Consider the following 12638-nt stretch of genomic DNA (forward strand, 5'->3'; position numbering starts at 1 on the left):
TTCTCCAGGGCTTCATTGTCATACTCTTGAGGGTTGTGGGTAGTTAAAATTCCAAAGAACTCCCTCTGAGTGAGAAATGGGCGGGAGGATGTGTTCTGGATGATGTAACAGCCCTCCGATTCTAGGCAAGTCCAGAGACGGATGCTATTCCCTGATGGCAAACAGCGATTAAGTATGTGTCTGAGTGCACATGAAGCACAGCAGAGGAAGTTAGGAGGCAGGAGCATCACCATTCTGGAGTATATACCAAAATCGGTTTCTCAATGACAGCAGGATTTCTACTCTGTGTTTACATAATTAATTTAGGGACTGAATTTCTTCAGACAACACTTATAATCCATTATATACCTCCACAAGACTACAAGTCACGCCTTCAAAACTTCATTTTTTTACAAGTATGTGTGATGTGAGAACACAATTATAGAAGGAAGCTGCATTGATCCTCTTAATCTTTCTGTCTTAGGAGACAAGGCCAAGGTGGGATGCACCAAATGATAAAGACGCTTGAGGAAAAAGGGAAGCTATTCTATTACCAGCAGCTTTATTGAACAGAGAATGAGAAGACAGCTGTGAAGATGGAGTACCTCAACCAGACTACAGTGAGCCACTTCTTCCTTGAAGGTCTGATGTACACAACTGAGCGCCCTGGCCTCTTCTTCCTCCTCTTCCTCCTCATCTACAGCATCACTGTAACTGGAAATCTCCTCATTCTCCTGACTGTGGGCTCTGACCCTCATCTCCACTCCCCCATGTACCACTTCCTGGGCCACCTCTCCTTCCTGGATGCATGTCTGTCTACAGTAACAGTTCCCAAGGTCATGGCAGGCCTGCTGGCTTTGGATGGGAAAGTGATCTCCTTCCAGGGCTGTGCTGTACAACTTTATTGCTTCCACTTCCTGGCCAGCACTGAGTGCTTCCTGTACACAGTCATGGCCTATGACCGTTACCTGGCCATCTGTCAGCCCCTGCACTATCCAGTGGCCATGAACAGGCGGGTGTGTGCAGGGTTGGCTGGGAGTACTTGGGCCATAGGTGCTGTGCACTCCGCAATTCACACTTCGCTAACCTTCCGTCTGCTGTATTGTGGACCTCACCATATCGCCTACTTCTTCTGTGACATCCCTCCAGTACTGAAGCTGGCCTGTGCAGACACCACCCTTAATGAGCTTGTCATGCTTGCCAACATTGGTGTGGTGGCTGCAGGCTGCCTCATCCTCATCATTATCTCCTACGTCTTCATCGTCGCTGCAGTGTTGCGCATTCGCACCGCGGAGGGACGCCAGCGAGCCTTCTCCACTTGCACGGCCCATCTCACAGTCGTGCTCCTATACTACATGCCCCCTGTCTGCATCTACCTGCAGCCAAGCTCCACTGGCGCAGGGACAGGAGCCCCGGCCGTCTTCTACACAATAGTCACTCCAATGCTCAATCCTTTCATTTACACACTGAGGAACAAGGAGGTCAAGCAGGCTCTGAGAAGGTTGGTGTGTAGAGGCTCCTGAGAGTCTCCAGGTGGCCGTCCACGCCCCCAACCTGAGCCTGTGGCTGTGTTCCTTGCCTGACAGGAAGACAACCACTCAAGTCCTATTTTAAGGAGAAAACCGCTGAGTGTCAAGTAGGCCCCATGTACTCCTCCTTGCTCTGCCAATCCTATTTTAAGGAGAAAACTGAACGCGCTTCTCTTTGATCTGCCTCAGGATCTCCTTAACAAACTCCCATCAATAAAATGCAGACTAGAGATGTGACTCTAGTATTTCCAACACTTAAGCTCAGGGGTGTGTAAATTTTGTTTAAACTCTTGTTTGTTTTAGAATTTCTATAAGATAATTTCATTGACTATATATCTATTGCTAATTCTCAAAGCAAAAGTACAAGGTCCAAATTTTTGTCATCTATTATCTAGTTTAATAGAAGAGACTAAATTTTATCATGATTAAAATAAAATTCCAGTGAGAATTGTGGTTTGCCCAATATCACTTAAAAGTCATTATATTATCTTTTCCCATTCCAGGTAGTGACATCTAATATCAAACTCTTAAGGTGAAATAACAAACACAGGCATCATTTGAACCACCCAGATCCCAGACTCTGAATTCACTAGTCAATAGATAGAAAATTTTGTACAATTCTCACACCTGTAGCTTCAAGTTAAGAAGAAAAAAATAGTTTCCTTGTGAGATTTTATGAGGTCTGAATGAGATAATTGGTAAAGTTTTTGTATTTCCATTGGTGAAGTACTTTACTTATAAAACAGCCACAAGAACAGATTTTTCTAGGTAATGAGGTGACAAATACATCAAGACTCTGCTTAAAGTGATTTGCCACATGGTTGGAGGAATTGTGATGTCTTCCAGGATGAGTGACTGATTTAACTTTTAGATAAATGTGTCTTGACTGCTAAGCTAAATACTTTATGCACATGGCAGTTTATCACTTTAATTGTACTGTTCTTCTGCATGAAGAGCCTCAGCCAAACAAGTGACTATGCTATATTTTATAGCAAAAGAAAATAAGTGGTAGAATGACCAGTTAATAAAATATTACAATACAATAAACATCAAAAGAGCAAAACGTGATTAAATGGATGAGGTCTTGGAAGTTCAAAGATGTTATTATAGTTTTATTTATGAAGGAAAATAATTGAATATATTAGGATGAAAATGGAAACTGATGGATAACTTGACTGCATCTGTAGTCAACTAAATGCAAGCTGACAAGCACACCATTGAAGGATTTTCTTGATCAAACCATGTGAGGTAGAAAGATCTACCCTTGATGTAAACAATGCCTTCTAATGACAGTCAAGATGAAAGGACACCCAGACAAGAGTAGTAGCATTGATTTTTGCCTGCTTGTCTTCACTCTTGCTAGCAAGCTTGTCTACTTTGTTGCTGCAAATGCTACATTTCCTCACTGATATTAGAACCAGACTCTTCAGGCTTCCAATGTTGACTAAAGATTAGCAGTTCTTTAATAATATCCCAGGCCTACAGAGTCAGATTGGCACTGCTGAGCCCTCCAGTTTCATGGACTGAGCATGTACAGAATTTTCATCCTTCCAGTGTAAATGAACATTTGTTGAACTACAGAAAATGTACCATGTAAGCCGACTGAATAAAGCCCCTTTAATATGTATTCATTCTATCTGCTCTCTTCTTCCGGAGAATCCTAATAGCACAGTAAATATAATCCACTATCAAATCCATTTCCTCGAGATAGTGTGATGGTTGTATAACCTATTTTACTGCTCATCAGGATTATATATCAAGGGATATTTTTATTTTTCTCTCTATATGAACATGGGGTAACTGTGGGGATATATTATTTCTGATTTATTAAAGCTCGTCTGAGGGTTCAGGATGCAAAGCTAGCCAAGCCATAGAGCCTGTCATTGGTGATACACACCTTTCATTCCAACAGCCATACTAGTTACCATAGAAGACAGGTGGTGGTGATACACGCCTTTAATCTCAGGACTCAGGATACAGAAGTAGGCAGATCTCTATTACTTTAAGGCCACACTGAGCTACACAAAATTGATCCATTCTAAGAGAGAAACAACCCACACAAAGGATATCTCAGCACTTGGAATTCCAATCCTTTCGTCCCAGGATTTGAGAGGTATAAAAGGGTCTCATGAGGGCATTTTTGTCTCCAGCAATGTTGAGCGCATGATTGCCTCAGCCTGAGTAGAGGTAAGAATTACTGACTTGGCTGCTTTCCTTCTCTTTCAGCTTGAACCCAATATGAGTCTCTGAGTTTTTACTTTTCATGTTCTAGGTAACCATAATCTACAGACACAAAGAAACTTTCTCAAGATCATGCAGATTTAAGAGCTGAAGCAAGAACATCAGCTCTAATATATATGGCTTCAAAGACAGCATACTTCTTTAATGTGACAGTTCCTTAAAGGTAATCAAACCCATCCCTCCCCATTTAGGAAATCCATAGAGGACCCAAAACCATTTTAGGTTTTGTGGTCAAAATTCCCTAGTCTTTGAATTGTGCCTAGTCCTCTATAAATGTAGGACCTTAATCTAAAACTCCTGGAAATGGATAGTATATAGGTAACAGACTTCAAGATACACAGTTAAGCTGCAGCATCCACACAGAGCTCAGGGTTATTCTCCATGACAGTTACTGATAAAACTGCAAGAACGATGAAAGTAACTCAGGCAAGCTCAATGCAAGTTTCAATGCAGACTGAGTACAGAAGGGCCAAGATAAGCCCTGGTTTCATTCTACACTTCCCTCAGCCTTCTTAAACAGCTGCCTCCTGGAAATGCAAGGATGAATTATAGAAGACCAGTCACACGAACTGCAATTAGGAATTTTTCCTTTCACCTTTTGCTTTAACACTTCTCCATGTGTCTACCCAGTAAGAATCCTTCAATCTCTTAAGTTCTTCTCTTTCTCTTTCAAATGGTTCATGACATCAGCTAACTATAAGCCTTTATAACTGTATTTATAGATATCTTGTCTTTATTAAATATTTTGTGTACATATCACAGTTGTAAGAACTATAAGCGGATTTATATTGTTAAGTGTTCCAAACAAAACTACCCAACAAAAGTATTTTAATCCATAAAATATATGTTCCTTCATTATTCAGCATGTACAAATAAAAAAAGGTACAAATACATTCTTCATATTAGAGTTGCCAGATAACAGTATTGGTTTTCTAACTGTTTTAGGGGAAAGGAAATTATTAATCCAAAGAGATGTTCTGCAGAGCTGCACATGTCTCAAGTCTGTTTACATTTGTTTAATATATGAGGGTTTGTTTCATTTTCCTACCAAATTGTCCTTGATTTGACATTGAATTGATGATTCATTAACTATGTTATATTCAATGCCTTCTAAGATTATTCAGTAAGTTTTAAATTTTATTTGTTTTAAATTCTAGTTATATAAATTTTTATTATTTTTTCTAGAGAGAGGATGAAATAAAATTTAAAAACAAATTTTAGGCATAGGCTAAGATTAGTTACTATATTGATACATCTTGAATGTTGTTGTAGTTTTGCAGCAACATACATGTCACAATTTATTAATATTGGAACTTTAACTTCATACATTTTATTTGATGTTAACATAACTCAACAAAGAAAATATAATTGATATTAAGTATACCATACACAAACATATTTATTTAATTAAACAGGTACTTAATGATCTGATGTCATTAAACATTAGTTCAAAAGATGATTATTCTCCAGTTTCTTCATGTGGGCACTTAGTGCTATGAACTTTCCTCTTAGCACTACTTTCAAAGTGTCCCATAAGTTTGGGTATGTTGTGCATTTGTTCTTTAATTTCCTTTTTATTTCTTCTTTGACCCAGGAATGGTGCAATTGTGCATTGTTCAATTTCCATGAGTTTGTAGGGTTTCTGCAATTTGTGTTGTTGTTGAATTCTAACTTTAAACCATGGTGATCCAATAGGACACAGGGAATCATTCCAACTTTTTGTATCTTTTGATGTTTTTTGTGTTGCCAACTATGTGGACGATTTAGAGAACGTTCCATGTGTCACTGAGAAGAGATATTATTTTGTGTTTGGACGGAATGATCTATAAATGTCTGTTAAACCCAATTGGGTCATAACTTCTATTAGTTCCTTTGTTTCTATATTAAGTTTCTATCTGGTAGTCCTGTCTAGTGGTGAAAGTGGGGTTGAAGTCTCACACTATAACTGTGAGGTTTTATATGCCATCCCCCCTTGGAACTTTCTGGGCCAAGACTGAGGTGTGGTCAGACCCTGGGTGGTCTGTCCTACTGGAGCTGGTTCACCACAGGCAGGTCAGGCCCAGGGAGTTCCAAAGGGGGGATGATGAGGGCAAGGCCCTAGCAAAGCCAACACTCACCTCAAGCAGAGGGCCAAACAACAAGTTTTATGGTCATCATACACATAAAGAAAGTCATAAATTTATATTTTACATATGAGAAGTCTCAGGTTCACATAGCAGTAAGGACTTGCTTAATAATACATAAAAAGCAGAGGTAGTACCAAAGTCCCAGGCTCTTCAGTTTCTATATTCTGAGTGGTGAATATTTGAAATGGTTAACATCACTATCCATGGAGCAATATCCCCCAAATCCATCCACCATGTCAGTCATCATGTGTGTTTCTTTATTAAATTGATTTTGTTCCTATACTGTAGTTACTACAACACCTTTCTTTAATCTCCTTCCCCATTGAATCAGTAAATGTTTGATTACTTCTATACTACTCAAACCACAATTGCACCTATAGCCATATCCCATGAGACTAGTCACTACTGTAGTCATAGATTATAGTTAGATAGTACTGATGACTAATTTTCTTCTCCAGTAGCATGTGTAGCACCTTACAGCATTATAACAAACAGTAAGTAGAGGAAAAGCATCCACATCAGTACTAGTCTGATTTCTCCATGTTTAATGCTTCAGTTATGTGGTGTCTCCAGCAAAAGGCCCACCATGGAGTTCTAGAGAGTAGCCAAGCAGAAGAGCAAAATGCTTGGTGTTCTATGGTATACTGCAGACCAATGATGCCAACAGAGGTAGTCCATTCCAGACCTGTGCTATTTGATAGCCTAAAATAACTAAGAGGAACATTGTTTCCCCATTATAGGGCTGTTTAAATTCTTTTACATGTGTGTCTGATATATTTTAGGAGGCTACAATGCCCAGTTTCACATGCATTTAGGGGATTCAAACTCAGATCCTCGCACTATCCCAGGATTCCCCTTATCTATGGAACCATATCCCCAGCCCTTGTTTTCCCTCCTTAAAAGAACATCAGTGAGTTTTAATCAGGACCCAGGATAAAGACGTCATTTTATCTTATCCCCTGCCTAGAAGACACACTCTAAATAAGTTCTATGATTAAAGGCTTCTGCAACCCAAGTCCTAGAGTAGAGTCCTGATTCTGGACACTCATTATGCCTGATGTATTCAATCACCAGAAGAAAGCAAATAAAACTAAGGGTTAAAAGACAGGGAAACAGATTAATCAGAATGGGTACTTGGAAAAATGGAAATTAGGTGTTTCAGCCTATGTTTGAAATAGTGATATGAATTTTAGATTTAACTAGAACAATAAATTATTCAAAGGTGAATTTGCATAATTAAGCAATGATGGTCAAAAATGTAAATTAACCAATCATGATTTTGCTTCTGGTTCTGAAAGAGAGCTCAGGAAATTTTCTTACTACTTTCAGGAACAATGTATTTCCCATGATCAACTCAGTTTGAAGGTAACCTCGTCATGGGTGACATGTCTACTAATCCTGAAATCCATTGTAACCACCTGTTTAGAGCAATGACTAGAGACATATTTTAGAAATCTGGAATGGGAAATTAAAAATTTAACAGAAAGATGCCTTAGTTCCTCTTATCTCTGGACTGTCAGCCTTGAAGGGAATTAAGACAGATTAAGTAGAACCAATTATTAAGAGAGGACAATCAAATAATTAACATGCCTACATGTAAGCAGGTAGTTGACCCAAAGAGAAGACAGAGATAAATGAAGGCAAATATCCCCATGCTTTTATCCTGCTTTTAATTACTTCCTAAGCCCAAGTAAGGAATTGGTGTTTTTCAGAAAAAAATTACTTCCTGAGTACCTGTCAAATAGGATTACAGGGCTTCCTTGTGTGCATTTTAATGAAAGTAATTACTGCTAACCACAATTAATATGAAAAAGCAAATACTAACAGAACACCAACAATAAAACTTGTAGGAACTGGCCTCAAAAACAGACTGCATAGGTCCAAATTCAGTAGTATCTCCAAGTATAGAGATACTTGCACAGGAAAGCAAAAATATCCCCCATCTATGTCTGGAGAGATGGCTCAGTGATTAAGAGTACTGGCTCTTAACCAACTCCAAAAGAGGTTCAGTTCTTAGCACTTACATTGAAGCTCACAATTGTCTGTAACTCCAGTTCTAGATAATCTGATGTCTTCATGCAGACGTGCATGCAGGCAAAACACCAAGGCATGTAAAAATAAATCTTTTTTAAAAAATAACCCCACCTATCATGTACTCCTGTTTTAGCTGACATGTCTCTCACTCATTTTCTCTCATGCACACAGAACTAGCAAAGGAAACATCACCTCTCCCACAGGCCACAGAGTTCCGTGTTACTTACAGTGTATTGCTTCATAGCTTTAACAGCAAACTGTTTCTGAAATGTCTAGGATTGGTTGGTTATAAATAAACACAGACAGGTTTCTAAACAGGTGAGGGAAGATGCAATTTTGGCTATTTAGGAGGCTGATACACTAGGATTGCTTCAGATCAGTACTTCAAGGCCATCCTGAGCAATAGATGACCCTATGCCAAAAAATAAAAGCAAAGAAAGAGCTAAGTCCTCTGTGTGACTAGTACCACCTGGATTTTTACTGTTTTAATATCAGAGTCTGGGGAGGTAGTAGGACATTGTCTAGCACTTGAGAAGCTTTTCCCTCAATCCCTACAACTGTCATAAATAAATGAAAATAAGCAAACTGCTATTTTCCCGTCAAATCCCAAATATATGAACTCTATCTCCTAATTTTCCTCTATGCCACATACTTCTCTGCTTACCTCTTTTCTACTACACCAGAATCATAATCATCAGTTTCTTTTTTATAAATTTTATTTAAATTAGAAACAATCTTATTTTACATATCAATCCCAGTTCCCTCTCCTTCTCATCCTCCCTTCCAAACAATGGGCAATCCCAGCCCAACCCCCATCCACTCCCCAGGGAAGGCGAGGCTTTCCATGAGGGATCATCAAAATCTGTCAAGTCATTTGGGGTAGGTCCTAGGCCCTCCACCATGTATCTAGGCTAAGAGAGTATCCCGCCATGGGAAATGGGCTCCCAAAGTCTGTTTGTGCACTAAGGATACATCCTGGTTCCACTGCTAGAAGCCCCATAGACTGCCCAGTCCTCCTAACTAACACCCATATTCAGGGAGCCTGGTTTAGTCCTACATTGGTTCCCCAGCTGTCAGACTGGGGTCCATGAGTTTCTCATGCCTCATAAGCATAAAAAATGTTCCTGCATTCTGAAACTGTATTCTAATTTTTCAATCTTCCTGGAATGCTCTACTGACTAGCCTGTCAGCAAATTCAAATTGCATATCCCCTCCTCAGAACAGCTTGTCCTGACCAGGCAGCAGAAAGCAGGCACATGGTTTAGTCTCTGTACCAGCAGAAGATGAACACATAACAAGTCTCTGCTGTGGAAGGATCTCCACAGCACTCCTCTGGTATATTCAGTTGTTTAGTTGTTCTTCATCTGCTGAATTTTCTTGCTCACCTGGACTTTATATCTGCCTTATTGTAACTACTCAGACTATGGAGCCCACAGATAATCTGTGCCTTCCTCACCATAATTTTTATTTTTTAAAATAATCTTGGTACAAGAAGAATTTTAGTTTATATTTCTTGATTAATGAATACATCATTTGTGCCATTTAAAATCCCAAAACAAAAGAAGAATAAAACTTAATAAAAAAAATGAAATGCAGGGTGCTAATGAATTGGAGGGACTACAGTTCCTCTACAAATAATTGATAAATATTTGTAGTTCAAGTTCTTCCTAATAGAGATCTAGTTTGTCCTAACACTCAAGTTCTTGTTGTCAAATCGAAGATATAAAATCCCAAGTAGCTTTTGTTTAACTGGCTTCTCTAGATGTTATCCAGCTCTTAGTAACTGTAATCAGAGGAAAATCTACATCCTTCCTTAAGAATAAAGTATGAAGAGACCAAAAACTGAAATGAGAAGATCATGCCACAGGCCACTGCCCTTTTCAAAACCATAAAATCTCCCAAACAAAATATTCTCCAGTGATTAATAGAAATTTATTCAATCAATAGGTAAATGGTTGGCTGAAAGTCAGCTAAATGAGAATTCTAGAAAAGTTCAACACCAAAATTAGACTGCCTTGCCTTTTCTGGATTTGTTATCATCCCACTTTTTCTCCTTAAAATCTTATAGTTTGCAAATAACCTAGGAAGTGAAATTTTTCTCTTCTCTGTCTTACTTGCCTTATCCGTACTTGAGAAACAATTTCCATAATTAATTTAATTTTCTCTATTATTTAATCATTTGCATCTTATGGCAATGATGGATGTTTCCCTCCATACATTTATATATCACGTATGTTCCCATATGCAGATTCATCATATAGATGGATATATCTTCTATTAAAATGAACACCTTTTCCTCAAAGTCTTTCTCAGTGCACGTTTGACATCTTTGTTTCTCAAACTGTAGATGAAGGGATTCATCATGGGGACCACAACAGTATAAAACACCGTGGATACCTTGTCTTGATCCACTGAACCAACAGGAGAAGGCTTAAAGTATATGAATGATGATGATCCAAAGAACAGAGAAACAGCAACCATGTGGGAGCTGCAGGTGCTGAGGGCCTTGGACCTGCCGCTTGTGGAATGGATGCGGAGGATGTTGCAGAGGATCAAGGTGTAAGAAATAAAGATGGTGAAACTGGGAACTATCACACTGACACCTACCACAATGAAAACCACCAGCTCACTGATGGCAGTACTTGTGCAGGAGAGCTCCAGGAGAGGGGGTATGTCACACATGTAGTGATTGATGATGTTGCCATCACAGAAAGTGAGCCTCAGCATGCACACTGTGTGGGCCATGGCACCCAAAAACCCCATTGTATATCCACCCACCATCAGCATAAAGCAGACCTGATGGGACATTGTTACCTTATAAAGTAATGGTTTACAGATGGCAGCATATCTGTCATAGGCCATGGCTGTCAAAATAAAACATTCATCAATAACAAAGAAAGCAAAGAAGAAGAGTTGGGTCATGCACTCAGCATGGGAGATGATGTTCTGCTTCACAAAACTCACCAGCATTTTGGGGGTAATGACAGAGGAGTAGCAGAGATCTGTGAAGGAAAGGTTGAAGAGAAAGTAGTACATGGGGGTGTGCAGGTGAGGATTCAAAACAATCAGAACGATCAAGCCCAGGTTCCCCACCATGGAGACCACATAGATTGCCAGGAAGAGGAAGAAGAGAGGCAGCTGGAGCTCTGGCTGCTGTGTCAAGCCCAGGAGGATGAACTCCTTCACTGAAGAGTTGTTAACTGAGGCCATTCCTTGGGTCATGGCTCTGAGAATGAGAAAAATATGAACATTCAGATAATATCCCAGCTTTCATATATAAACTCACATGATGAGACTAAGAACCAGAATGGAGAGGTGAGCTCTAGCCCAACATTTCTGGCCCTTTCTGTTTGTCTAAATTTCACATAACTGAGAGGATCTAAATTTCATATAATTGAGAAAATGTATAAGCATGAATGGGAAAACACAGATGACAATTTTATTCAGCATAATAATAACTGTTCCCTTGCCCTGCAGAATCTCAGTTCCATTTCTGCCTTGGCAGTCTGCCTCTCTCAACTCAGTGAAGGTGTCAGGAGAGAGGGAATGAAACCCATGAAAGGCCCCACCCCAGCTTCCTTATGTGAGGTGTAATGGCCGAGGACCTTACACACAGTTGTTCACTCACCATTTTATATCCCCACCAGGAGAGGAAAAATTTAGCTCTTCAGCCCTATTGTCATACAGGGCAAATATCTTTGACTAATTTGGGGAGTAACCACACAGGAGGGTAAACTGATCTGCTCAGTTGTTTTTCCTACTTCAACTGTCACTCCTCCAAGCTCTGAGAAACTATGGGCTTCAGACTGTGATTTCTAGGATGGTTTTGCCCAGAGTGTCCTCTCCAAACTTGTTAGTTAAGAGCGCCTTCTAATGTCAAAAGAGCCAGCTGATAATATGGCCCAAGGGATTTAATGAATTGGAAAATCCTTGGGACATGATTAAAAGTTAGAAGGCCTGTGCTTCCCCAGGGCTTTCTCGGAAGAGCATGCTAAGTTAAACAAAATCCAGTATCCATATGTACAGCCAACTTCAATGACAATGGCTTACTAAAATGTCCCAACTTTATGTATATTTGGGCACATTCCAATTCATAAAAATCAAGATGACCTTTTCTTTCCCTTCAGCTATCTGCTCCTGTGAAATCTCTGCAGTACTACAAAATATAGTAAGTTTAAGGCATTATTTTTGCTCATCCCTGGTTCCTTTTTTAATTTATCAGAGTCTAATATATTCTAATGTAGGGAAGTTAGTGGAAATGTAAGCTTTGTATTATTCTATATTATCATAAAAAATGAAGAAAATAAAAACATATATTCAGCTGGATGGATTATAGTTGTGTCCCAAAAGACATTTTTCTAACTTTTTTTGAGATAATAATATAATCACTTTTCTCCTTTCCCTTTCCTTCCTCCAACCCTCCCATATACCTTTCCCCACTCTCCTTTAAATTCATGACCTCTTTTTTCACTAATTGTTATTGTATGCATAGATGTATATACATATATTCCTAAATATAACCTGATCTTTCTGTGTAGTTTATTTATATGCATGTTTTCAGTGCTGACTAACCTGCAAGAAATGCCCACAAAAATTGACAAGCGTATTTAAAATAAATGCATAACTATGATTATAAATAATAAATTGTGGTTTTAAAAATAAATTAAAACATTAACTTTACATGAGACCATTGCCTGGGAACCACCATTAAGACTCCCTTCCCGGCAGA

General features: G+C 39.1%; 2 protein-coding genes across 2 annotated transcripts; one reads left to right on the forward strand and one right to left on the reverse strand.

The window, feature by feature from the left end:
• The first annotated feature begins 575 nt into the window (after window positions 1–575).
• Window positions 576–1562, forward strand: LOC101825468 (olfactory receptor 10S1). Its single transcript, XM_013112881.2, is given in 1 exon segment — window positions 576–1562. A coding segment is annotated over 1 exon segment (987 nt).
• Window positions 1563–10186: 8624 nt separating this feature from the next.
• On the reverse strand, window positions 10187–11131 carry LOC101825730 (olfactory receptor 145-like). Its single transcript, XM_040730142.1, has one exon. The coding sequence runs from the start codon at window positions 11129–11131 to the stop codon at window positions 10187–10189; it is 945 nt and encodes a 314-aa protein (XP_040586076.1).
• Window positions 11132–12638: the final 1507 nt, after the last annotated feature.

The sequence above is a fragment of the Mesocricetus auratus genome, unplaced genomic scaffold (genome assembly GCF_017639785.1).
Source record: "Mesocricetus auratus isolate SY011 unplaced genomic scaffold, BCM_Maur_2.0 Super-Scaffold_100022, whole genome shotgun sequence".
Taxonomy (NCBI): domain Eukaryota; kingdom Metazoa; phylum Chordata; class Mammalia; order Rodentia; family Cricetidae; genus Mesocricetus; species Mesocricetus auratus.

Coding starts and splice junctions, on each gene's coding strand:
- LOC101825730 (XM_040730142.1), bottom strand. CDS start 11,131: ATGACCCAAGGAATGGCCTCAGTTAACAACTCTTCAGTGAAGGAGTTC.